The sequence below is a fragment of the Abrus precatorius genome, unplaced genomic scaffold, assembly GCF_003935025.1.
Source record: "Abrus precatorius isolate BTA unplaced genomic scaffold, Abrus_2018 Scaffold4, whole genome shotgun sequence".
Lineage (NCBI taxonomy): Eukaryota > Viridiplantae > Streptophyta > Magnoliopsida > Fabales > Fabaceae > Abrus > Abrus precatorius.
In genome coordinates this window covers 10,864,559-10,892,524 of record NW_020874384.1, presented here as the reverse complement: position 1 = coordinate 10,892,524, position 27,966 = coordinate 10,864,559, and the positions used below count along the sequence as shown (strand labels likewise).

Genomic DNA, 27,966 nt, shown 5'->3' with positions numbered 1-27,966 from the left:
CAAAATTATTTTTTGATTCAATTTTATTTTATTTTTTGGTCAACAATTCAATGTTAAATCAAACGGATACTTAAATGGGGCAAGTTAGCCCAAACCCTGTTGAGGTATGAGGCGGGCCTTTTTTATCATTATCCAATGTCTACTTGACCTTTCTTTCGGGTAATACTTTCGTTGAATCCGCACCAAAACCCTACTAACACACGCACATACCCTATCTTGGTGCAAGTCCCTTAGACAAAGAAGCAATGTCTACGCTCGAAATTGAAGCTCGAGAGTAAGTTTCCTTTACTATAAATCTTTGATCCACCATATTTGTTTTCTTGAAATAATTTGCCGTCTGTAAAAACCCAGAGATTCTTCGTATACTAAATCACATTTTTCAATTTTGTTCTGCCTTTTGACATTTCTACCTCTCTCGCACAACATTTTTTTTTTTTTTGGGGTGCATTATCAATTTTGTTCACCCTTCGCAGTGTCATCAAAATTGTGCTTCAGTTTTGCAAAGAAAATTCCTTGCATCAGACTTTTCAGACACTACAGAATGAGTGCCAGGTTTCTCTGAATACTGTTGACAGCATTGAAACCTTTGTTGCGGATATTAATAGTGGAAGATGGGATGCTATATTGCCTCAAGTTTCTCAACTCAAGCTTCCCAGGAATAAATTGGAGGATTTGTATGAGCAGGTATTTTGCATGTAAGCTCTATCGCATGTTATTTCATATCGGGAACAGTACTGTACTGTTACTTATTGGGTACGCATGAAAACGTATCAAAAGTATTTTCTCTTTAAAAAGATGGTTCGCAGCTTGAGTGTGGCTTTAATGAGGCTTTGTGGGGCTTGGGATATGGCTAGGTGCACCTTAGCTTGATCATTTTCCATTAATTGTCCTTTGATTTATAGCATCTAACTATTTATTGTATATATGCTATTTCACTAATTTCAACGTTGGTTATGGATTTTTTAGCGTCATTTAGACCTTGTCATTTATATGAAAAGTTTTAATTTGGCAATACTGTTGGGTGGACTTGTTGAAATTACAAGGATGTGATACTGAAGTTTTAGAGGTTGGTGAGGGTTAAAATAATGATGTGGTTCACAGAGGAGTTGCTGAATATTTTTGTTGATCTATCTGCCAACGTATATTGCTGGTCAGTGTTACCTAGCAGTAGTCAGTTTAGTTGTCCCTCACGGGTTAGATATTAGGTTCATGATCTTAATTTCTTGGCATTTGCTTTTTGTTTTGCAGCAGCTGGTTCACCAGCTTTTAAGTGCATAATCTTTTGTTTTTTAGTTAATGGCCGTTCAATGTTAATGAGGATGTTTGGTTGTTTGAGACTTGTCAATCTCTTTATTCAGGTTGGCATTTTGACAAAATGAACAAAAATATTTGGGGATATTTGTAATTTTTTTGTGCTATATAATTAGTTTAATAATTTTTCACCTCTTTTACTTTGGCATAGAATTGTGTCACGTGACTTCCCCCATCTGGCTTAAATAGAGATCGTTAATAACTTAATTACAGAAAAGAGGGAATCTTAAGAAAAAGAATATCTTGTTTTAGTCACCACTGTCCTCAGGGAGACGGATAAAGGGTCTGTTTGTTTTACTTTTGAAAAAAAACTGATGTTGAAGGAATTGATTTTGGAAGAATTGAGATTACAAAAGATTGATATGTATTTGAGAATGATATTTTAGAAGTGACTTGAGCAGAATTCATTTTGTTGTGATGATTATAAACACTTTTGAAATGTAAATATAGATAATTTTGTGGTCCCACATCCAGAACAAAATTTTTTCAACAGAAAATTTTAAAAATTTTCACTTTTTTAAAATTCAATTGCACTTGCTGTAGTATTGGTTTTGAGAGTGCAAGAGTTGCCAAATGAGGTTGGCTACTGTAGGAATCAATTTTTTCCCCTCCACTGTGAAAGTGATGCTAACCAAACAGGCTAGAAGTGCATTGAGCTGAGAAAATACTAAGCTATTTTTTGGATATGACCAACTGGTGGTTGTGACATATAGGAATTGTTGTTCAGCAGTGCTTGACTGTTTGCTACTTGTAAGCCCTTGGCTTGTACTCTACGTCACATGATCTTCATAATACACTATATGTTATCCCTTTCAGTCTAGTGATGTTTTAAATAGATTTGTATGTTGACGTGGTCACAGATTGTTTTAGAAATGATTGAACTTCGAGAACTGGATACTGCACGTGCAATTTTGAGGCAAACACAGGTGATGGGTGTCATGAAACAGGAGCAACCTGAAAGATATTTGCGCCTTGAACATCTCCTAGTTAGAACTTATTTTGATCCAAATGAGGTTAGCTTTGTGATTCTTTTTAATTTTTGTAATTGCATGTTGTCCATATCAAGCAACTTTCTGTGTATTTCCCTTGCTATTTTATTTCTGCACTCTGCTACAGTTGTATGTCATCATTCAGCTGTAATTCTGATGGATATCTAACATAAAACTTAAAAGAAAAGCTGAGAATGCAAGTCCAAACAAACCAGATTTAGAGAGTTAACTCCAGGCATGGGCATAGCGTGCAATAAATACCATAATGCATTGGACTTTGGATGGAAAGAAATGAAGGGTTAATTTATTTTTTTTAATTTTAAATTTAGGGAATTATAAAATATGTAAAAAATGAATAAGGGGCGATTGGGAAGTTACACAATGATTTTCATTTTGTTTCTCTCATTTAAAGAGTTACCACCAGATAAGGATAATGTTCACATAAAATGAAAATAATTTCCCTTCCCTCTTTCAAACTCTTCAAATCTAGAGTACCTTTATTATACTTTCTTGTTTTGGAGTTCTACTTTTAAGGGTTCCATGTTCTCCTTCCTCTTCTTGTTGCATGCACACATACACATATAGTATCTGCTAGAATCACCAGCCTCATTAGTAGAAAAAGGGCAATTTGGTGCTGCAAAGCTCCTATCGTGGCATGGTCCAGGGAAGGGTTGGACCTATTTTTAGTCTATTGAAGTATGCAGCCTAACCGTCTTCTGCAAGAGGTTGATTCCAAGGCTTGAACCTTTGACATCCTAGTTACACAATGACAAGTCTAACCAATTTGTTGAGTCTCCCCTTCCAGCCTGATAGGAACCAGGATAAAGGTCCCTGGCCCATGTAGACAAAATGTGTTAGTTGGTTATAATTGGAGTAGTGTGTGTAGCATGTGAGGGGCATATATAAGGAGATAGTGGTAATACATGAGAGGCAGCATTGCATTAGTTTGTTGTAAAGCTATTTAGCTAAGCCAGGGAATGCACAAAGCATTACTCTGAAGGAGCAATGAGCTCTGGGCTGGTTAGGGTTTACCTCTACTAGAATATTTGTTCTGTAATTCACATTTCAATTGATACAATTTCTTCTATTTCTTATAATAAATTTGAGGGTCCTATCAATTGGTCCGACCTGCTGGATATGAAGGATGGATACCAGCACATTCATTGAGTTCTCACTCATTGAGTTCTCTATGAAGATTCATGAGGGAATGAATGTCATTTTAGATTGTTTGAAGGAATTCCGAATTTCTAACAATATTTGAAGGAACTTTGACAACACTTAATGAATATTGAAGAAACAAAGATAGATGGTGATTATGCAGAAAGAGAGGCTAAGGAATGAGCTAAAGCAGAAAAGTCATTGCAACAATGAGGGCATTCATCCAAACAACAAAGGATAGGACAGAGGATTTTTTTCCATCGGCAATTTCAGGTTCAGAGGAAGAAGGGAAGGTGCCAAATGATGAAAATGACATTTATTTTGGAACATTTGAATGTGGGTAACAAAAGACGAGTGGAGTACAGTATGTTGCATGCAAGACGATGGTTTGCACAGGGAACTCGAACATTTGACATAGAGGCTGGACAACTTGAGGCATGTAGGCAGAGATGGTGGATCTTCAACCCTTGCTGTAAATTTCGATGGATGGAGGTGAGAACATTCTATTATCCATCTAGATGTAGAAAAGGGACGAAGAGGCACTGGGGGGTTTGTTTCTTGGAAGGGTATTGAGACACCTCTGAGCCCAAAGGTAATGAGTGTCTCTAGCCCAGTATTATTTTTAATAGATTGGGTTGGGTTAAAGCTTTGAAGTTGATAAGGGCCCAAGTACCTATTTGCTTTTACGTTCCGTTTAACTCACACTTAGTCTCTTGTAAGAAGACCCGAGGAGTAATAAGCTATTCTTCTACAACGACTGCTCAAAATCAAAGGGTAATATTCAGCAACATTGTACCTTTCTAACATCTAGCCCCATTGTCAGATTTGGTTGTGAAGCTGCTAGGAAGAGGGTATCAAGGTGTGTGTGCAATAGTAGGGATGATAGTGCCTGGGTGGCCCTCTACATGCTGGATTTTTGGGGTTTATTTTGTGTATTTGGTTACTGAACAAGGACTTGAATATTTTGAATTAGTTCACAACACTGAGTGGAAGCAAGGGGGTATGCAGTAATGACTTTCAATATGTTGCAAGGGAATTATGCAAATGATAAGTCAAAAAGGATGGGACACAAACCCTTGATTGGCATGTGTCTGAGGAATGTTTCTAAGATTAACATCTGTTGTCCAAATATGGAACTATAAAATACTTACAAGTTGCAGGAGATTCACAACTAATGAGTAGAGGGTGTGTGTGTTTCAAGTATGGAACAAAAGAACAGGCCACCCAAGAGGCAATCAATGATAAATATATATTTAAGGGATCATATGTTACACTGATTATCAAATGGGCTGGTACTGAAAAGAAAGGCAAGCTCAGAGGGTACACAATGCACAATCCCAAGCTTCTAGTGCCAATTGTAATATACTGATCTTTGATATCAACCTGCAAGGCTTGGATGGGATACAAGGCCTTGTGTGTATGCATACAAGTTGTGTCTCCATTGCATTATGCAGTTATGAATCTCTGGGTCAACTCAAGCATCATAAACCTGGGTTGCTGAACTCATTATATGGGGTTAATCAAAAGAAAGGTTCAAAATTTGTTAAGAAAGCCTTTTGATTATAAACAATTTGGAAAAAGTAGTGACCTTGCAGTACCAATTTTCAGCCAAGAGGACATAAAAGGGACAAAAGTGACTGGATTTGATTTTGATGAGAAGAAGTCGCTTAGTATGTCACATATAATCCTTGAGAACAGGGTCAGTCAGCCTAGAGTTTCTGTTGCTTCCACCACTTATGGAGAATGGTGATGTTCCTGAGTCTGCTATACCAGAAACTCTACTGAAGAAGATAAGACGGGTCTACAATTCTGGGAATTATTTTAAGTAGGTATTTCTCCATCTTGTATGATTATAGTGGAAGGTTAAAATGGTTTGAAAGGCTTGCATCTGTTAACAGTGGTGCAGTCAAGGTGGTAGGCCTTTATTTCAGCATTGAGGACAAGACTGCAATTCTAGAGGGCAGTAATGATAGGAACCAGGATAAAGGTCCCTGGCTCAAGTAGACAAAATGTGTAAGTTGCTTATAATTGGAGGAGTGTCTGTAGCATGTGAGGGGCATATATAAGGAGATAGTGGGGATACATGAGAGGTAGCGTTGCATTAGTTTGTTGTAAAGCTGTTTAGCTAGGGCAGGGAATGCACAGAGCATTACTTTGAAGGAGCCATGAGCTTTGGGCTGGTTAGGGTTTATCTCTACTAGAATATTTGTTTTGTAATTCACATTTCAATCAATACAATTTCTTCTATTTCTTATTGTACATTTGAGGGTCCTATAACAGCCACATTCGTAGAAAAGTATAAAATATTTTAGCATTTTTAATAAAATTATATTATATTTTGTTTGGAAGAATTTTAATTTGTACTTGTACACTAACTTTCTTAAATATATTTAAACATTTTCTATAGTTGTTGTAGTGCATGAATGATAAATTATATCTTTGAATTTGTAAATGCAAGGAAATGCTAAGTAACATAGAAGTACTTGGAAGAAGGCTAGCCTCTTAGGCTGGTACACCTAAGTGTTTTATTTATTATTATCATCTGCTCTGGAAAAAAAGGGAATTATATAATGAGTTACAAGGGTTTACAAGGGTTTGTTTCTTGCTATGTCCTAGGGATTGATATTTGTTGAACCTTGCTATGTCCTATGACTTGTCTCCTTTGTGACAGGCTTACCAAGACTCAACAAAAGAGAAGCGACGGGGACTAATAGCCCAAGGTTTTTGTCTTTTACTTTGTAATGCTTACTATATCTGGTTGAGACATTTTTTTTTATTGTCATGAACATCTGTTTCTTGATCGAAAATAAATGTTTTCTGCTTTCCGTACTATGGATACAGTTTGTAATTGAAGTTCTCTGTTTTCTTTAAGATTTTTGGTTGAAATCAAGTTTGTCAAATTGGGATTCAAATTGTGAATTGAATGATGCATATTCAATAATTAAAAGTAACTTGTACAACAAAAATAGTCATGTAAAAGTACAAATTCTAAGAGCCTCTTAGCATAAAGAAACATATTCAAACATCTTTATATTAGCATTTTGAAGTCAAATAGCTTGCTGTATAGCTCACAAAGTGACATATAAAACTTTTAAAAAAACTGACATTAAAATCATAAATAACTATGACAAAAAACAGTGACTACCCTAACATACTTGTCAGTAGCGTGCTATAGCGGTGCTATCACGCTGGTGCGGCGCAGCTGTTGGCCGCTTGTCACATCACAGAGGTTGTGCGCTGTTTGTGGCTGAAACAGGGAGAAATTGTGTGCTATTGCCTGATTTTTGGGAAAGTAGGAAACCCTTTTTCGCCTTTTCCAAAACACACTGTTCTGAACTTTCTTAAGGGTAAAAGGGACATTTCTCCTATTGATTGAAATGTGAATTATAGAACAAATATTTTAGTAGAGATAAATCCTAATCAGCCCAAAGCTCATGGCTCCTGCAGAGTATTGCATTGTGCATTGGGCCTAGCTGAACAACTTTACAACAAACTCATGCAACACTGCCTCAAATGTATCCCCACTATCTCCTTATGTAGCCCCCTCACATGCTACACACACTCCCTTCAATTGTCCTGATTCCTATCAGTACCTCTCTTGCTTTTCTTGTTTGGAGCTTCCTCTTTGAAAGTAAAGTACTCAAGTATATTTGTCCATGATTTGGTTTGCAAGAATAGTTTATATTAGAAAAATTGGGCCTAACTCACTCCTAAAAACTAACTCAGGAGGACTACCAAAATCCTAATAAGGAGTATTTTTGGCTCTATACCTAGCCTATTTGAGACATCTTAAAACATCCCTCCTCATGCCCAGGGTTGAACAATTAGTGCATGAAGTTTGCAGGACTGGACCTTTGAGGGCAGCCCAACATTCAAATTGGATAAACTCTTATATCATATTAGAAAAGTTGAACCTTACTCACTCCCAAAAGTTAGTTCATAGAGGGAGGACTACACAAGTCCTTATAAGGAGTATTCTGGTTCTATACCTAGCCAAATGAGACATCTTAATAGTTTATTCTAGGATATATAGTACATAGTTTCAATCATTTTATTGCAGTATGTTAGGACTTAGTTTTAATAATAACTGCAGTTTTAATAACCTCCATTTTGACACTTCCTGCCTGAAATTATGTATTTTAGTAATTATTTGTGTGGGGAAAAGAAGGGATAGTTATGTTATGTGTTTGGTAGTTTTCTGGACAGAGATAATCTCTGTAGGAGTTTCTGAACTCGGATGCTGAAAGAAATTGCTAAAATTTCTATATTCTGGGTTAATTTAATCCATGGTAGTCAAAATCATGAGCTGGCACATAGAATCCTGTGATTCTATGATCCCGGACCATTGTATGGTGCTGGCTTGCATGTAGGATTTTGCAAATCCGTGGGCTCAGGTGGGATTGCTGTGCGGACTTGTAAGATTGGTAGGCATGGTCAAGCCACTGTGTTTAGAAACTAAATTTCAGACTGCTGAACCATGACCAGATTTCTGACCTGGTTTGTTTCAAAAGTCCCAAAAACCCTGAAATCAACCTAGCTTGTTAAGAAATTATTTTCCCTCTCTTTTGCGCTGCTGTTTTGCTTGGTTCTGAACTCACATCACACCATGATGTTGTTCTGCTCCTGCTGCTGGTGCTGCATCCTTATTCTGTTGTGACCTACAAGGTTTTTGTTGTTGCTGTGCCCCCAAAAACCCTAAAATTTCCATAAAAAACACTGCACCCTTGATGTCTCAGGTGTCTGGAAATATGAGTTGTTTCTTGTTTTATGAGTTATGGCTGACCTTATTGAATATGAAATATGAATGTAAGTTTCTTTAATGTCTTTTTTTTCTTATTTATGTATGAATTACTCTGACCCCCTTTCCAATCATACGTAGGATCTCGATTTTGTTTACCTTGATTTAATCCTATTTATCTTTTTCAAATTGGCATTCTATCATTTTGGTCTGACCTACCCGGTCAAAAGGTGGGATTTTCTGTAACTGGCAAGGTACATGGAAGAAGAATTCGAAGGCATGGAAGCCAGGACTGATGGGTCAGTGTGGATAAGAAATTGGCGAAAATAGACAAGTGTAAAGGGCAGGTGGAGGCAAATTCTGTGCAGATTTTGTTTGAGATGATAAAATTAATGGGCAAGTTTGCAGAATATGAGCTAGGCAGTTTGTTGCATTGAGAAGGGGGAAAATATCAGATTCAAGCAACCATGGCATAGTATGGCAGTTAAAAAGGTGGAACTACTATAGTCCCTTCCATCAATGGAGATGGCCCCTACTGGATGGTTAACTAGGACAGAAACTTATTTTGAAGTTCAAAATACTAGTGAAGAAATGGAGATTAAATTATCTAAGTTGTGTACGGAAGGTTCTACTATCCATTAATTAAATTTATTGAGGGAAACAAGAAGATGGTTTTGCATGGAGAAGCTAAAGTGGAAAATAGTGATACAGTTTGAGGGGAAACAGTACAAAAATCCTTTTCCAAGAAGTGGCTGAATTAGATCAAAAGGGTTCTGTGGAAGAATTTATAGAAGCATTTGAGTTTCTCTCATTACAATTTCAGCAATCCAAAGATGTGATTGGCTGTGAATGTGATAGTGTGGACATGATGTACGCAACACCAGTATGTGATATGCAGTTTTTGGGATATAATGACTAGAGGCTGCATTGTGGTGCCATTTGCTGTTCTTCACTTCTATGATAAAATTTTTAGTGATAGGATATTAGACTGATACAGTGTATAATACAATGTACTACTAAAGGGTCCTATTTATACTTATAAAGAAGTCAAGTACAAAGAAAACAAGTCCATGCCCATTAACACAATAAGACTACTAACCTCAATATAATATGGAAACAAATAGGGAATTATATTGAGATTAGGGAACAACTCCTGAGATTGTTTTCTCAATTAGATGATTTATTGATTCCACATTTTATCATAGAGGTATTATTGGATATCACTAATATGTTCTGAGGATATCTGACTTCTTGATATAGCTTTTGAATTGGCTACTTTGCTATTGACTTTGTTATTAGGAGATATATTTCAATGGAAGTTCATTCTGAGGAAACGTTTATTATTTATTTTTTAATAGTATATTTTACAAGATGTGAAATGCTATGGGTACTAATCCTTAACTAGTTAATTGATATCATACTATTACGAGATTTGTTTCTTTCAGCAATGTGTCTACAAATATTCCTTATGCCAGTAATTTGATCTTCTCAACCCGAAAGCATCCTATCAGGACTGTAATATTTTTCCATTCCATATTCATCCTTCCATGGGTTTACAGATAACTTACATAAAAGGAAAGTTGACCTTGCATTTAATGAACATTAAAATTCTAAGTAACTGAAACCTGAGTCTCAGATTCCTGGCATTAAATGAACACTAGAATACAAGCAAAGAACCATAAGTGAAACAAAGTACATTAAGGTTAGACTTAATTCAATGACTAAACTTAGTAACTGTCAAGATAGCTCTTGAGCTTGTTGGTTTTTATTATTTTGATGATTTTGCTCAAACAATATGACAACTCTTTCTTTGCATTTTCAGCTCTTGCAGCAGAAGTTACTGTAGTGCCACCGTCTCGATTGATGGCTCTAATTGGTCAGGCTTTGAAGTGGCAGCAGCATCAAGGTAATTACATGGTAACATGTGTTACTTTAAATTATGCTGTTAACTTTTATATGAAAATTATGATGTATTATCACTGATTTTCTGCTCACGGGTTCTTTTTTTGTGTTTCTGAACGCAATTCACTGTCTGTCATTTCTCTTTTATGATTTTGGCTTGGTAGTTTGTACAATGTGTTTTCCTGTTCATTTCTGCAACTTTAGACATTATTGTCAAACTCAAATTTAAACTTGTATGAATTTCATCTGGGCGTAATGCATTAATCTCTTGCTGAACTTGCTTCACATCTAATCTGTCTAAACTTGCTTTGACTTAGATGAACATGTGAGTCTAGGGTCTGAGTTCATGAGTCCATGTAAGTTCTGCAAATGTCCCCCTCATAACTACTAAAATCAATGGCATTACAATGTATATGCCTCTTATTTTGTCTTTGGCTACCACACTCCATGAGATCCCCTTTAGTTTTGACCTTGTTGCACACCATTCCTGTGACGACCATTGTTCTGCTCTTGCGACCAGTGAAACAGGATTCAAGACCTGCAATCTGCACCGGCCAACCTGTGATGGAAGAACCCAGCAGCAATGACCCACTACCTGTAACCTTTGACCTGCCGGCCATGAACCAAGCAGTGGCCCACATTTGCTGACCAGGATCCACAATTTGTGATGATAACTCTGAGACAAAACCTGTTTGAATGCTGATGAGTGTCTATCTAGGCTTAATTGCACTTTTGGTTCCCAACTTTCATGTTTGTTTGATTTTAGTCCCCCAATTACACAATTTTAGTCTCCCTTTTTTTCTTAATTAAACAAATTCCATCCATCCGATCTTTCGAGCCAGCATGCGATTTTAACTACCATGGCTAGGACTGAATTAAATTTTCAAATTTTAGGTATAGGGATGCATGATGCATCTGTCATTCCCCAATAAAAACAGAAGAAACTTCTTTATATGTTTTGGCAAGGTTAGATTTGCCATTGGAGGAGATGATAAATGCTTTGGTTGCTATTTATGGGAAAATTTATATCTTGATGGAATTAAATAGGCTTTCCTTTGGGATCTTGCAGGGTTACTTCCTCCCGGAACACAATTTGATTTGTTTCGAGGAACAGCTGCTATGAAACAAGATGTGGATGACATGTATCCAACAACTCTCTCTCACACAATAAAGGTATGTTTTCTGTATTCTTTAAGGCATCAATTTAGTTATAACTTTTCATGGATAATGATGTGTTAACAACACTGAATGAGACAGAAAGAGATAACAAATATGTAGAACCATTGGATTGCATGTGGATTTGTACTGAAAAGACTTTCTTGTACTGCATAGATTCAGCAGTAAATCTAATGGTGCAAAAAGGGGGTGTGATTCATTAGCAGTTTTACAGTTCTTGTGATTTTGCAAGTTTGCATGACTGAGAAAAAAAGGAGTTTTGAGGAAAATATGTTATATGCATTTGAAATTGTTTTGAGCATCTTATCTTTTAGCATTAATGTGGATAATTAGGTTGTTTGTAGCATGACGATTTTGGTTTCAGGTTGTCCCTGATTTATTTTTACTGTCTCATTTCTTGGTTATCCTTGTTTGTTCTCTATTATTTTGAAACTGTATACAAAGGTAATGGATGGGATCATGGGAGGCGTCATCTCTTATGTGATTGTGTTCAGCATGTTTTAATGTGTTTCCTGGGATTGTGAAAGAAGAGGATAATTGAGGAAATTTTGAAAAAATGAGAGATTATGTTTAATCTGGTTGCAGGGAAGCAGGATGTTGGTTCACCGGTTTAAATTGTAAACATTACTGGAAATGGTTTTTGCTTCTGCTCTTCCAGGGTGTAAGGATACTATTGAAATTGGCTTTAAGAAAATGCCAATTTTTTATGATTGAGATTCTACATAGAATTGGAAAGGGAAAAGAAGCAAGTAGATCGTGGGATGGTAACATGGATCATAAGATCCTACTTAAAATACCAAATTATATTTAAATAATTTTGTATGCTCATAAAATATCATAAATAAACAACATAACCTTGAGAGAGAGAGAGAGAGAGAGCAGAAGAAGTTGAATACAATTGAGCACTCAGACTGGTTTGAATGAAGACAAAATAGATGGAACAGGAGAGAGGTGCTGTCATGTAAGGAGAAGATAGATTTTAGGGGGAAAAAGAAGTCGAATACAATTGAGAACTTGGTAGTTTGAATAAAGACAAAATAGATGGGACGAGGGAGTGTCACAGAGAAATATTTTAGGGGGGAAAAACCGATGAAACTTGCCTTTTATTGTCCAGGTCGTGCAACTTGTCCTGAAAAATTGTGGGGCTGCAACTCATGCAAAATGGATTAGGGTTTAGGGCAACTTGTTGTGTTCACCAGAAAAAGAGGATAGAGAGACAATCTTTATGAATTCTTTATTGAATTGCTGGATATTGTGTATACAATTCTGTTTTTTCCAGAGCAAAGCTCCTCAGAGAATTTTCTCTGCCTAATTTCAGAAACTACTTTTCAAAAAAGACCCCTCACTATTCTTCCAGCTATTATTTATAACGGGCCTTAAAACAGAAAACTAACTCCTAGCTGTTACTGTTAACTGCTAACTAACATTATTAACTGTCCTCTTTCTTCTAGAGTACACCAGCCAAGGTTTGGCCTTGTCTAAGTTAGTATTTACCAAGATATTAGGGTTAGGACCCTGACTCCTATCACAACTGAAATCTTTTTGTCAAACCAGATTGCAAAATCCGATCATGGCCTTGAGCATGGAGAAGCAGGAGAAATTGTAGGATCGTGTCCTAAGCGAAAAATTGCAATCCTGACAACTTTGTTCATGTGGACCTAGATATAGCATATGGTGATAAAGAGAACTGGCCTTCATTAGAAAGGTTTTCATCATAAGTTTGGCCTCACCATACTCAGCCTCTGAGCTGCAATCTAGTTGTTCATCAGAATGGCTGACATGGTATCTTTGTCATCTGGATTGCAGTGGTATGTGATAATGCTTGGAATAGGTGATATTCCATGTTCATATCCTACTGTGTCATTTGTTATCTGTTGAACAATCACATTAATTTGACCTCCAATGTAACCCCTTGGTGGTAGTTTTATCCTCTCCCTTTATCATTTGTTTTCTTTTGCCTAATCATGTTGAAGGTTGCATAGTCTGACTTTTTCTCTATTCTTTTATATGCAATTATTTATTCATCCTCAGTTTCCATTTGTTAATCATTTTGATGGGTGCATAATCTTAACCCCTCTGTCTTGTGTCTGTTTATGTGCTTGTTTAGTTTGGGACAAAAAGTCACGCGGAATGTGCTTGCTTTTCACCAGATGGGCAGTTTCTTGTGTCATGCTCAGTTGATGGGTTTGTTGAGGTATACGTAATTAAAGTTCAAATTTCATTTTTAGCTGCTTTCTTCCTGATTTTTTGGGACATATTTCTAGGTCTGGGATTACATAAGTGGGAAACTGAAGAAAGATCTCCAGTACCAGGCAGATGTGAGTTACTTTTTTATTTGAACGGTTTTACTTCCCATGAATAAATAAATGTATTTTATGTAATGGTTATTGAATTTGTAAATGGCTATTTGGCTGATATCTTTCCTTGGTAATAATATTTCTTTGCCCTGAGGTCTCCGTGCAATTTTGTTGCTCTGGTACCTTTACTTTTATAAAGCTGTAGAAAACATATTTCATGCCCTCAGTCTCAGATCTCTGCTGTCATTTTGGGAACCACGTATAGGAGGGTATTTTGGGTTAAAATTAACAGTGCTCTGTTTATTTCCTTGATTTTTATTGCTATATACTGTATATTTTGCTAAACTAAGAAAATGTCATGAATTTTATTAATTTTTTTCTAAATTTTTTACCCTTTATATATATAGTGTATGTAACTTATATAAAAGTTTCAGAATAGTGGCCATTTTGCAATATGATATTAAGTACATATGGTGGTTTTGCGGTCAGCTGCTGGGCCACTATCTGAGATTGATAACTATGACATTAAGTACATATGGAGGTTCATATGTAATATGTAAATTTATACACAGATTCACCTCTTAATAGGGCGATTGTTTTTCTTTCATGATGTAATGTGATCTCTCTCTCACGCTGTGATTAGTAAGTGTATCGACATACGTACTTGACTTTTTGTAGTCTAAGAATTTTAGTACTACTGATATGAACATGTTGAATATTGGGACCAAGGTAGTTATACATTCAGATTATTTTGTCTGTCATTTCTGATAGTGTACCATAAGTCTTTGCTGGCATTTTCTGATTGAATGAACCTGCAGGAAGTATTCATGATGCATGATGATGCTGTGCTTTGTGTAGACTTTAGCAGAGATTCAGAAATGCTTGCATCTGGGTCTCAAGATGGGAAGATCAAAGTGAGTATTACTTGTCAGCATTTAAGTTTTCAAGGCCAACCTTTTGATTAAATTCTTATATTCATAATTTTGTACCTTTTTAAATATTTCATGGTGTGCACATATAACTTGAATATTCCTTTGAAAGAGAACTGAGCTGCAGAACAGAATTTTAGATTCTACTCCTGTAAAGTTTTTGTTGTGTTGTGCTTTTGAAACACAGTACACACACTAAGAATATGCTTGGGTGTTGGGTTTTGGAGGGGAAGGGAAGGAAATGCAAATATTGTTTTTAGATTAAGAGTTATATATTTTTTATATGCTAATTTATCAATTATATATTGTATTTTATAGATTTATCAAATTAAAAAATGTTTATTAAAAATAAAAAATTTATACTTTCCTTTTCCACCAAATTCAACTCCCAAACATACCTTAGTGAAAGGGTTACCATAACCGAATCAATTTTGCAAAACAATTGTTCTTCCTTAGTGTGTGTAATTGTATCCTTGTAGAAAATTATCCTCTTGAAGTTTTTTATAATTTTTAATCACTCATATCTACATCTTTCTACTATTCAGAGTATGAAGACCTGAAACAGAATGCAACGTGTATCTGTCTGTTTCAATGTATAACATGATCCACATTTTTTAAGACGAAAAACTTTGGCAGGATGATGATATTATATTCAGATGTTTTGGCACATATCTGTATAGGTTATGGGTATGATGCTGATACATGTCTCATCCTTTTCAAAGTAAATAGTTTTGCTTACATGAAACTTGTGCTTTATTCTTAGGGGGAAAACTTTTGGGTTTCACAACTTTTATACATAATTATCTTATGAATTGTCCATGGAACAAAAAATTTTTCCACCTACATTTGTTATTATATTGCATTTCAAATTGACATAGATGTGGAACTTATAGTCAATTACAAATTCTTTCTTCATGGAGGCTTCTACTCATTATTTTACTGATGTTATGAATTTATGATGCTTTCCTTTTTTGGCAACTTTTGGTTAAATATTTTTTTTTAAGTTGATGGTTTTGTTTAAACCTAGTCATTGATGACCTATGCATTAGTGTACAATATTGCAATGCTTGTAATTTTTTTGTCTTGTTATATTTGTAATTATTCTGTTGCTTGAGTTGGAATGTTTATAAAATAAATAGGGACTAATGTTTTAAAAATTATGATTACAACAGTAACAAAAGTGTTATCCCACTGAATGAGGTTGGTTACATGGATTACACAACACAATTAGACTTGATTAAAATCCAAATTCTAATAGATATTTATTTATCAGAGGATCTCTTTTAATAATTTCCTTTGAAGTACTTTTTTGACCTTCCTTTACTCATTTTTATTGGGGTACAAACCAGGCTATCCACTATCTTCACTAGTGCTTCCAGTTAGTTTTTGTTAAAATTGTGAGTTAGATCATATAATTGCATTGTTTTTACATTTTTTGTAGCAGCTTTCATGTTGAGTTGTGTGCAGAATCACAACTCTGTGGGATTTGTTTGAAATTGCCAATCTTACTCACAGAAACCTGGGGTCGTCGATCTCATACAATTTTCTGAGTTTCACTCAGCAGCTGGACTTGGGCTTCTGGGTTGAGTGATGCAATCCTTGAGGTGAAAACCTCAAGAATAGCACGAGAAGCATTGGAACGTCTAAATCAAATTAAAAAAATTGAATACACTGCAACCTATTGACATCTTGCAGCAGTGAACTTTGGTACAATATTCAAATTTGAAATTTAAGATATGATGAGCAAAACTCTTGATGCCCACAATTATGCTTTGTCATGAATCTCAAGCTGGATACTTTGACCCAATGACATTGCAGCCATGAATCAAAAGCTATCAACACTTTTTGACCAAATGATATATAACTTATTTGATCCTTGAGGTGAAAACCTCAAGAATAGCATGAGAAGTGGGAGCAAAGATTTGAATGTTTGAATCAAATTAAAAAATACTTTGAATACACTGCAATTCATTGACATCTTACAGCCATAAATTTTGGTACCATATTCAAAATTAGAATTTAAGATATAATGAACAAAACTCCTGAACCTCAAGAGTTATGTTTGCTCACCAACCTCAAGCTAGACACTCTGATCCAAAGACACATTGCCGCCACAAATCAAAAGCTATTAACATTTTTTGATCCAATGAGATATTGTCATCGCAAACTTGAAAGAAGCAAATTTCTCACAAGAATCTGCTCACAATTCTTGATAGCAGGATTTCTTGACCCATAAAGGGAAGAGGGCATCACTTGGAGGGAATAACTTAATTAGATTCTTATTCAGAATTAATAATATGCTTCTCTCTCTATCTGTGTCTTTTTCTATTTTCTGTTGGTCCATTATTTATACATATACCAATGCAAATATTAGGAAAATTGTAATAAAGTCTTAAATATGATCCTATGAAATCCTAATTCAATTCTCCTAATAAAATATAAATAAAATCTAACTAAATCCTAATTAAATCTATAAATAGAAACTCTTGATTAAATTCAAATAAGTCCTAATCTTAATCAAATATTCTGAATTAAAATCTGCTACAAATCCTATTAATATATACAAATATAATGTCAAATATTCTCAAAACTCTTGCACAAGTAGGATTGAGAAGGGGTGGAAGATCATAAATTGCAGGATCGTAAGATCATTCCATATGTATAATTATTCATAAACATACCTACAAACTTAGACACACACACACACACACATATATATAATAAAAATAATAATATGTAAATTACGACACTTCTTTAAATCCTTAAAATCAAGCTGAAAGTCAAAGAATGCAAAGAAGCAGAACTGAAATGCTCACAGCCATGCAAATGGATCATAGAATCGCAGATGCAGCAATAAAACATCACAAAGCCAAGGAAATGAGATCTAAAATTAAGTTAAGAAACCCAATGAATTAATGTAGATTCCAATAGCCTATTACAACATTGCTCCTAGTGACCTTTGCACGTGTCCAAATCACTTTAATGAGTTTGCATAGAAGTTGGTAGAATTATACAAGCATTTCTTATCTTGCTCTTTCTTGGGTCACTGCATATCCTTTTTAATATTCTTTTTTTTGCTCCTTTCACTTTTTTCTTAATCCCCCAACAGTTAATACAATAGAAGATTGGTGGTTGTATAGGTTTTCATAAACTTTCGCATGGCAGGTAGTTTTCAGTCTCAAATAATTCCCAATGTCTTTCTCCATTTTAACCACCTAGCTTATATAAAAAGTGCACAACATCATTAATTTTTTCATTATTTTGTAAAATTAGAAATACAATATCATTTGCGACAATTAGAATTCCATTGTGTTGATGGTTCTCAAAGCAATGTTAACGCCATCATTTGTGTTTATTACTTTATCTTTTTCAATTTTCTCACATCAAATGTATCTTGTGTTATGTGGTTTTTGCTGGCTTTTCTTGCATTGCTGCAGTTACCTTTTTTGAAGTGTTTATGTTTTCACTTCATCTCTTAATATGTGAAACTTAATACTGTATAATTCACATTTTACTTTAGGTCTGGCGTATTAGGACTGGTCAATGCTTGCGGCGTCTTGAACGTGCCCATTCCCAAGGCGTCACAAGTGTTTCCTTCTCTCGTGATGGAAGCCAGTTATTGAGTACTTCATTTGACAGCACAGCAAGGTTTTGCTTGTTTAATTTTACTTATTTTATATCTTTGTTAGATTAAACATTTGTGGGCTGTGAGCCTTCACCTGATGTCTAAAATTTGGGCCTAAAAGGCTCTTTTATCATGCTTACAAGCAGAGCATGAATGATCAAGTCTTTAGCAGTCGGTGTTATTAATGTCTGGTATTGGTAGGCCAAAAGTTTGCCATACAAATGTGAGTTGGTGTTTTGTCCAATGATGGAAACATGGCAGTTGTGATAATTTTACTTCTAGAAAATGCTATAAAACTGCTGTATATAATTGTTCTGAACCATCTGAGAAGCTTAAACTGTTATCCAAAAGCACATAAATGGTTTTATATCTAACTGTCCCCTTGACACAAGAAAACTCTGGGCCTGAAGTGTGGACAATGCTTGGGCAACCCTACCCAATACTCTTGCTTGAATAGTTCAATGGTTTGATTTTGGTCTTTCAGTTGAAAGAGTAGATGTAACATGCCATGTGATGGTTGATGTTTTATCTTGTTAGTTGTGCATGTTGATATTCGTGAATTGTGGTCTCAAGAAGTGACGATGTTATCCATTTCCCATCAGTGGCTTCAGGTAAAAAGGAAAAGCTTTATTGAAGAGTTAAAGCCAGTGTTGGGTATTGTATTGGCTATTAAGCTATTGGAGGGTTTGCAAGTGAAATTACTCATTTCTGTGCTACTCTTTATATAGAGCACATCTCCTTGTTCTAATTTTTTATGCTTGAGTACTGCAGCAGTAATGCTTTAATAACATGTTAGCAACTGCTGAGTTCAAAGGTTCATTTCTTTTTGTATTACAGAATCCATGGCCTCAAATCTGGGAAGATGTTGAAAGAGTTTCGTGGCCATACATCTTATGTGAATGATGCAATTTTTACAATTGATGGGAGTCGTGTTATTACTGCATCAAGTGATTGTACAATCAAGGTCAGTTAGTCAGCAACATAGATGAAGCAATTCCCTTGTTTTCTGTAATGTTCATAAGAAATGTATTTTTTCCACCTTACTGTAGGTTTGGGATGTGAAGACTACAGATTGCATACAAACTTTCAAGCCACCTCCTCCTTTAAGGGTGTGTCTTCTAAACTTACTCTTATGGCATTTTGCCATTCACTTTTCTGATGCCATCTTCCTAGCAAATTTGTTTATTTTCCTAATTTCTGGTCTCTTTGGACTGTTAGGGAGGTGATGCTTCTGTCAACTCTGTTCACATTTTCCCCAAGAATACTGATCACATTGTTGTTTGTAACAAAACATCATCCATATATATCATGACACTTCAAGGACAGGTATACATCATAAAGTGGATGACTGGAAGTAATTTTATTTATACTTCGTTCCATAGTGTCTCAATATTAGTATTAATGATGTTGGCAGTGTCTTCCTGAGTGATTTGGGTGTTATGACAAGGATAAGTATATGTATATCTAATTCTCTATAATCATGCCGGTGGAATGTGAACATTTACTTCCATGGAGATTGGGAACCTTATCCTATACTTTCTCCTAATTTCTGTTCATAATGAACTGTTGTAATAGCCGGGCATTGTCTGTAATATATTGTATTTATTTTAAATTAGGACAGATTTGCAATTACTGTATTAAACATATTTTAGGAAAACAATTATGCCTGTTTCCATCTTTATTTTCATTTGTTAGTTTGCTAAGCACCATTGTGCAACTTCTTATTCCAATTCTAATATATAAATGATTTGCGTTTGGTTCTTTTCTATTCTAATGGTTGGGGCCCTGCTACTACTTCTTGCATATCTAGTAATAAGTTTGTTTTTTCATCGTTGATGATTGTACCAGTGTAACTTGGTTTTTTTTTTAATGAGTATTCCACTTTACCAAATGGTTCAGACACAATTTGGGATGCCAATTAAGTGTTTGCGGTCAGACTGTGATCAGCAGTGTATCAACCTACCTCTGCCTTTGTTAATGAACATGGTAGTAATCATGAACTCGTGTTGATACCTCTCAACAAAATGAGCAGTGGGGTTTAAAAATAACTGCCACAAATCACCAGGGCCTAAATGTTCTTGTTAGATGTCCCAATTTGGCTAAGAATGTAGCCAAAATATTTCCTAGAAGAGTTGGATAATCTCTTCTCTCTTGAGCTAGCTTTTGGGAGTGGGTTAGGCATAATCTGTTTTTTGATATGGTACCAAAGACTTCAATTTTACTGTTGGACCAGGTGTCTTTTTCCTAGTCGTGAGGAGAGTCTTAAAATCATCCTCCTTGGAGTTAACTTTTGGGAGTAGATTAGGTCCTGTTTTATAAATAGTTCCAAATGTCTATTCCAAAATCATAAATTAGAAGCTAATCTTAACTGCTGCTTATCTTTAAATAGGTTTCCTTCATGGGTTCTTAGCAATGTAAATTCTAGACATCGTGTGACCTCTTTCCCATATTTCGATTAGGCTGAATCTTCAATTTTTTGGGTCTTTGGTTGCGAGGTGTTTGTCCATTTTCATCAACATTATACTAAACTTGATCCTTGTATTGTCAAATTTCTTGGGTTATGCACCTGAGAAAAAAGGGTACAAATGTTTCTACCCTCCAAGTTATGGTTTCTTTTTTTATGTGAATATTACTTTTTACACATAATATAATTCACTTTTCCGCTTTTTTTCTACTTCACTCGTGCTTACAGTTAGCTTATTCTTTGTTTAGGATTAGCTTTCTAAACTTGTCAAAATCTGAAACTTCCTAAATTTGGGGAGGATGGAGTTTTCTGCACTAAATAGCCTTTTTGTTTGATATGTCAATCTACTACATATATAATGTTTATGCTTGGACTTAGTTTGATATTCACAAAAGGCAGACACTTATTAGGAGCTGGGATATATTTTTTTTGAAACCACTAATTCAACATCTTGCTGATGGTATTGTCTCCATCTTTTTTATATACAAATGAAATTATTTTCTTTTTAATTTTTTGTGCAAGGGAAATGCAAAAGTGCTGCTAGTGTTGGAAATTTCAATTTAAATTTTCTTGGTTTATTTATGCATTCAAGTTTATTATTATTATTATAATGTTTTTCCTAAAAGTTCTATTATTTTAACATGGTTAATAAAGTTTTTCAGAGATGTTGTCAAAGTTATACTGGTAATTATGATTTTGAGTACATTTTTGTCATTGTAGGATGGTCCAAATTTTGTTTGTGGAAGTATTTTCTTACATTTTACAATATGGAGTTTGTGTGAGTGTCCCTTTCATAAAAAACCATAAAGTAAGCAAGAAATGAGAATTATGTTTCAAATTATGCCATTCTCATGGAATTTGATATTCTTATTTGCCCTATATTAATTGTGAAACAACTTTTTGATGTCATTCTAAAAGTAGAATTTGGATATATATTTTGTTCAATGCTTTAGGTTTTAGCAGTATGTGCTACTGTTAAACATGAAAAAATGATAGTGACACATAATGTGAGCTATATGTTGAATCTGGACCAAAATATTGCTGAGACTGTATCAATTGATTTTTAGATAATTATACGTCTAAGGTTTTTATGTGCTCAATGATCATCACTATTTTGAGCATGCTTTTGGCTGTCAATTGGTAGGTTGTAAAGAGCTTCTCATCTGGTAAAAGAGAGGGTGGAGACTTTGTTGCAGCCTGCGTTTCACCTAAAGGAGAATGGATTTACTGTGTTGGTGAAGACAGGTATCCCGAATTTTTTATAACATGAGAAAGCTCCTTCATGTAATATGGTAGACAAAGATGTTAGCACTTTATAGATACTATATCATCACGTACGCTTTATGATTGGAATTTTCCTATATTCCTTAAGCATTAAAACTTGGCCTATTTTAACAGCAACTTTACGGTGAGTTCAACGAGGTTTACCAAATCAGTATTTTTTTTGTTGAAATAATCTTTCTAATCCTCCAATAATCTTTCCAAAAGTTGTCATATTCTTGATTCTTAATGGGATGTGCATTAAATGTAGGAATATGTACTGCTTCAGCCATCAATCTGGCAAATTGGAGCATCTAATGAAGGTATGTTTGTTGAGTTAGTATGAGATTAGATCTGTATAATATAGTGTTACTTTCTCTGAATTAGCGTTTCTTTATTTGGTATTTGTGTTTGCCACCTATTCTGTTCTTATGGAAAATGCTAATTTTCTGCTGAGGATGCTGTTATCTTGATATATAATGTTTTTAGGATTTATTGAAATATCTGGGTAATGGCAGGTCCATGAGAAAGAAGTTATAGGTGTCACTCATCATCCCCATAGGAATCTTGTTGCAACATTCAGTGAAGACTGCACAATGAAGTTGTGGAAGCCTTGAATCTTATCTGTTTGTATCTTTTCTATCTTATTTACATAAATGAACCCGTGTAGTTTGTACAATGTATATAGTCTCAGATTAATTTTGGCGTTAGTAAAATTATTTTATATTGTTACCCAATGATGTGTTGGTAGAAAGCTGATGCTGTGGCGGCGTTATTGACAATTCGATAAATCAATTTCACAATTTTCTTTTATTTACCTTTTATTTTATTTTAAAATTTATGATTTTTTTTATCATATTCGTAAGGGTATACTAACAAATCAATGAAAAGTAAATTTTGTTAAATTTTGTAGTATTTAATATTATCAATGTATTTGATTTTCTGATATAAAGTTATTTTCAATAAAAACTAACTATATATTTTTATTTTTATTATAGAGTGACTTGCAATTTTTTTTCCTTAATAATGCATTATTATCATCTAAAAAAATGAGCTAAACCATTCATGATCAATCATCCAACTGTAAGCTCTTGTTTGTTCTTCATCCTGCCACTAAACCATTCCAATTTTCACTTCAAATTTTTCACTGCTAAAGCGACTTTGGTGGAGAGGGATATGATCTATGACAGTTAAAATGCAATCCAAAGTCCGGAAATTTCAATCCATCAGTAACATTTAGGGTTTTGGGGTAAATTAATTCTATCCTATTATATTTACCTTTATCCTGAACACTAAACGAGGCCCTTAGAATTTGCCTTTTACTTGATTTCTGTACTCTCTCCTCGACGTTGGCAAAGCCTTCTTAACCGACGAGGGGACCTTGGCCTAAACAGAAACTTACTTATATAGATATACAATTTTTTATGGCCTCATTATTTTTTTTATGGCCCATCTTTATTGGTATTTTGAAACTTGGTAAAATATAATCATTGATATTTAGAGATATTAATCTTTTTTATTAAGCCCTTGCCAATTTAGAAATACTATTCTCACCATTTTATTATACACAATATGAGATTTTAACCAACACATTAAATGGATGATATTTGTAGGTTAGCAAAAAATCGTTATTTCCACGATTTGTGAAAAAGAAATATTTAATCTAAAATTATAATTAAGACATTATATAGTTAATATATCATACCATAAAAGTTTTTAAGATATAACAATGTCGGACTTATGTCATACATTAACAGCGATAAAAAAATATATAAAAAATTATCACTTAATTGATAAATTTATTTATCTTATTTTAACACTTTCAATCTCTACAACAATAATAGAAAAAGTCTTTTTAACCATAAAAGATTGTTAAGAAAAGATTTTAAAATAAAATAAAATAGAGTTTCACGTAGTTTAATTATTTATATTGAAAAAAAAGGACATTGATAGTCTTTTTAGTACAAAGTTAATTATTGATAAATTTGACTCTATATAAAGTGTTGTCAAGCTCAATTTTCATAAATGAATATTGTAATTTTATTTATTTTACATTTTATCAGTATAAATCAATTAATTATTAGTTAAATATAATATAGTAATTTTTAAAATATTTTTAATCTTTTTATTTGACCTCTGGAAAAAAAAAAAAGAAAAAAAAAAGGTCTTGCTTTGTCCTTGCTCCTCGTTTTCTCTCCTCTCTTTCTCTGTCTCTCCCCTCCTCTGCCTCCGTTCTTCTTGTACTGTTATTTTCTTCACCTTTCTCTCTCCACGTGTGCTTCGTATATGTCTCAAGCTTTGAAATAGTTGAAAAACAACAATGGATTACCAACTAACAGTCGACAAAGATGTGTTTTGATATACCAGTAACTCATAATTGCGGATACGTATATTGACAAATAGTTTCGAATTGCTGGCCAACAATAACATTTAGGAGCTTAAAATGCTCTACTTCTAGTTCAAGCCTAATGATAGTGAAAGAGTTGAGGCAATTGCATCCACTCTTACAATGTTCAACCTGCCCGACTCACTCCCAGACAGTTCATCAATGTAGCATCAAAATCACTCAAATTGCATCAATTTTTATCAGTTTGAAGGCTACCTAACCGATTTTTAGTTAAACCAGTCAGTGCATTCTCCGTTTGATTGCACTGACTGTATTCTTTAAGTATATATAAAGTGTCATTGATTTTATTTTATTAAAAATAACATTTCATTTAACTTATCTAATAGAGAATTTCAAAGTTGAATTACTTATGAAAATCAATTAGATTAGAGCTACTTTCATTATTTTATTCTCTTTTTCTTCTTACTTGTTACCTCATTTTCAAATAAACCAAAATATCATTTCAAGAATATTTTAATAAATAATTAAGCTTCGATGAACTAAACAAACCAAGCTCTCTAGTTTTTTTTATCGGTGCAAACCAAACTCAAGCTTTATATATTTTCTAAGTTAAACTAAAATTTAAATTTATCTCATTTATCTCAAAAATTGCATATGTCATAATTTTTTTCAAAGTCAAGTAAGAACCTTAAGTATTTAATTAAAATCGAGTTGTTTATGTCCCTAGTTACATATAAAATTGAATTTCATACCAAACAAGCTAAATAATTCCAAGAATGATCATATCAGGGAAGGTTAATCACAAATAATACTTCTATATCCAAAATAAGTTCTTCCCTTAGTTTTTCATTCCTTTTCCTTTTGGTGTCTTCCTCGATTATCTTCAACGAACTTTGCGAACTTTATCTTCCTGTCCTATGCCCAAGGATTTCTGGGCATTTGCAATGCCTTCAGGATCTGCAGCATAAACAATATTTAACAAAAACGGGGCATTATGTCAGGTTTGAAAGTTATTTGTTGTACTCAAAATGCAAGAACAAATCAAAGATTAACAAATACTTGGTAGTCAAAATAAACGTAGTTAAAATACTAATCCAACGAAGAATGTGAATTATCACCGATAATTCTTTGACCATCATAGATTATTCACATTAATAAGTTCATATTCCAAACAAGTCATAAAGAAACTAGGCTAGTCAATTTAGAAGATATATAATATATAATAAAACATAAAAGTCCAAAATGGTTGAGACTGCTATGCATACATAAAGTAGTACAGGATAGCACTTAATAACAGATTACTTGAAGGCTTAGCAAAAAAGAAGAAAAGAGAGCAAAGATTCAGAGCTACAGTTGAATTGATAGAAAGAGATATAATGGAGGAAACATTGATAGAATGATACTAATTACCATTGCTTTGATATTTAGAAAATACAAATATGGTGGAGTAAAATGAAACTTGATGAAAACTATTTCATCCCATTTCAGCAGAGGCCCTTATTCCCCCCTCTCACTATATGTTGAAGTATGGGATGGAGCCAACTTATTGTTTACTAATGCCTTTTCCATACCATTCACTTCCCAAACAATTGAATGAAAAGTTTACTTTGTTTAATCATAAAATATTCAAACAAAGGTGTGGCAATTTTATTCTATTCTTCCATTACATGTCATTTTACTCAATTCTATTTAATTCCACATATAATCAGACATTCAAACAAAGCCTAGGGTTTAGCTTTATCATAACCATACAAAAATATCTGGAAAGCATTCAAATCTCAACACTAGACTAAAACGAGGGAGAAAAACTTACAGTAGATATATATTTGACCTTTATAGTTTGTTCTAAAAGGAAATGAACAGTGATGCTTACAATTATTGGAGCAGTTTGGCTATATATATAATAATCAATTCAATCCTCAGCTGTGGAAAAAGATGCCCTGAATCTAACATACCAAAGAATTGCGTGAAAATGCGTGTGAAGAAGTTCAAGTTGCGAGAAACATTGTATGCCATAGCAGGAGGAAGAGGTTTCACCACAGTGTCAATGCTAAAAACACGTTGAAGAAACTGCATTATACGAAAAATATATTACAACCAAAACTTGGAGAAGTTTACTAAATGCTTCATCAATTCATCTGTACAGAACACGGTAACAACAATAATAATAGGAAATAACTTTATTCTTTGATAACATAAGAGAATTGACAAAGGGGTAGCAGTAGCATGTAATACACATAGACACAAATTCTAATAACAAAAGTTTATAGCAGAATGTTTTAGAAAGGAGAGAGGGGAGGGGGGAACTTTTCATTTCTAGGGAACATTCACTAATTTCATAAATTTTAAAATAAATGAAATAAAATGATAAATTAGCATATACTTAAATGGGTTAATCTTTCATTTACTTTTACAAGTATTATACAATACTCTAAATTTAAAAATAAAATATTTACTTTCTCAACCAAATGCGGACAATAATAAGCAATAATTTCCTAGAGCAACATAGCTGAAAGGTTGAATAAGGGTGAAAAAGATTTTTGGGGTCCTGTAATAGAGAAGAAACCTGAAAATTGCGCTGGAAGCTGTAGCGTAGCTCAGGATCAATCTCAATGGAATCGTCGTCTTGTTGGGGATGATTGGACTTGGTGCGAGGAACGTGCATGGTTGAAGTAGTACCGGGCTGGCTCGTGAGTTTGAGCTTTGCATCTTGGAAATCTTCGGTGTCTTCGCCCCTCCATGGCGCTGAAGACATGAGTTGCTTCTTCCCCTTCTTCGCCATGAATGCTGAGCAGAGATGAGCCTATCCAACTAACCCTAACATCAATTATAAATAATGAATACAAACAGATAAGACTATGCCAACCTGCTCCTCCTATTCCTAATCGTTTTTGGATCATAGGATAGCCTATTCCAGTATATTTTATTTTAGTATTTAAACAATAAGATCAGATTTCTTATTTTGTTGAGCTGAGTTATTTTATTTTATTTTAATAATTTAAATTATTATTTAGAGAGGTTATGGAATAAAAATATATTTTATTATTTTTTATAATATCTTTTATAAAAATATTTTACCCATTTTACAAAATACAATTTAAATTTTTAAATTTAGTTGTATCTTAATTATAATTTATGACAAAAATAAATTTTAATTATAATTTAATATCATAATTTTAATATTATTTATACATAAAAATGTTTTAAATATTTTAATTTTTTTTATAATGTGTGTCTAAGGAAATATTAAACATAATTTATTAAATACTCTAAATTATTTTTAGAAGTATGTATTAATTATTATTTCATGAATTTGAGATAGTAAATGTTTTTATTTTAATAATTTTTTTATTTTTTAACATTTGACTCGTAGCACACATAAAAAACTAAATTTTTAATATACATTTTGTAACACCTTAAATTTAATTTTAATAAATAAGAAATTTTACAAATTTTTAAAATAATAAAATTTTCATTTTCAATCCAAGTTCATCAAACATTTCAAATAAAGAAATGAATTACAAATTATATCAAACAGTTGCTACATGACTTATTCAAATATAATAGTTTTCAAAATGATATCTTAAGTCCTATAGCAGTTTCATCCACCCTTCACTAAGTCCAGTGCTGATTGTCTTGATTACCTGAAAAATGAATGTAAAGGTGAGTACTTTACACCACTCAAAAACACACAATCAACGTAGAGTCTCACCTCCAGAACATTTTCGATACATTAAACAGACACAATTACAAGCAGCATTATCACACAG

General features: G+C 33.8%; 2 protein-coding genes across 3 annotated transcripts; one reads left to right on the top strand and one right to left on the bottom strand.

Moving 5' to 3' along the window:
- The first annotated feature begins 152 nt into the window (after window positions 1–152).
- On the top strand, window positions 153–22,661 carry LOC113864584 (suppressor of mec-8 and unc-52 protein homolog 1). Its single transcript, XM_027498470.1, has 16 exons — window positions 153–274; window positions 474–684; window positions 2,172–2,324; window positions 6,130–6,178; window positions 10,019–10,102; window positions 11,168–11,271; window positions 13,382–13,468; window positions 13,539–13,592; window positions 14,390–14,485; window positions 18,021–18,148; window positions 18,963–19,089; window positions 19,175–19,234; window positions 19,344–19,451; window positions 21,734–21,834; window positions 22,121–22,172; window positions 22,368–22,661. The coding sequence occupies exons 1-16, from the start codon at window positions 246–248 to the stop codon at window positions 22,464–22,466; spliced, it is 1,542 nt and encodes a 513-aa protein (XP_027354271.1). The 5' UTR covers window positions 153–245; the 3' UTR covers window positions 22,467–22,661.
- A 2,207-nt stretch (window positions 22,662–24,868) lies between these two features.
- LOC113865755 lies at window positions 24,869–27,085 on the bottom strand. Of its 2 annotated transcripts, XM_027500492.1 has the most exons (3): window positions 26,763–27,085; window positions 26,152–26,266; window positions 24,869–25,153 (listed from the first exon to the last, which is right to left on the bottom strand). In XM_027500492.1, the coding sequence occupies exons 1-3, from the start codon at window positions 26,976–26,978 to the stop codon at window positions 25,080–25,082; spliced, it is 405 nt and encodes a 134-aa protein (XP_027356293.1). In that variant the 5' UTR covers window positions 26,979–27,085; the 3' UTR covers window positions 24,869–25,079. The 2 variants fall into 2 exon arrangements, with proteins under 2 accessions (XP_027356293.1, XP_027356292.1); XM_027500491.1 differs by having other exon boundaries at window positions 24,913–26,266.
- Window positions 27,086–27,966: the final 881 nt, after the last annotated feature.

Coding starts and splice junctions, on each gene's coding strand:
- LOC113864584 (XM_027498470.1), top strand. CDS start 246: ATGTCTACGCTCGAAATTGAAGCTCGAGA. Junction 6,179..10,018: donor ACGGGGACTAATAGCCCAAG/GTTTTTGTCTTT, acceptor TTGCATTTTCAG/CTCTTGCAGCAGAAGTTACT. Junction 18,149..18,962: donor TCATTTGACAGCACAGCAAG/GTTTTGCTTGTT, acceptor TTTGTATTACAG/AATCCATGGCCTCAAATCTG.
- LOC113865755 (XM_027500491.1), bottom strand. CDS start 26,978: ATGGCGAAGAAGGGGAAGAAGCAACTCATGTCTTCAGCGCCATGGAGG. Junction 26,267..26,762: donor GCTTCCAGCGCAATTTTCAG/GTTTCTTCTCTA, acceptor CGTATAATGCAG/TTTCTTCAACGTGTTTTTAG.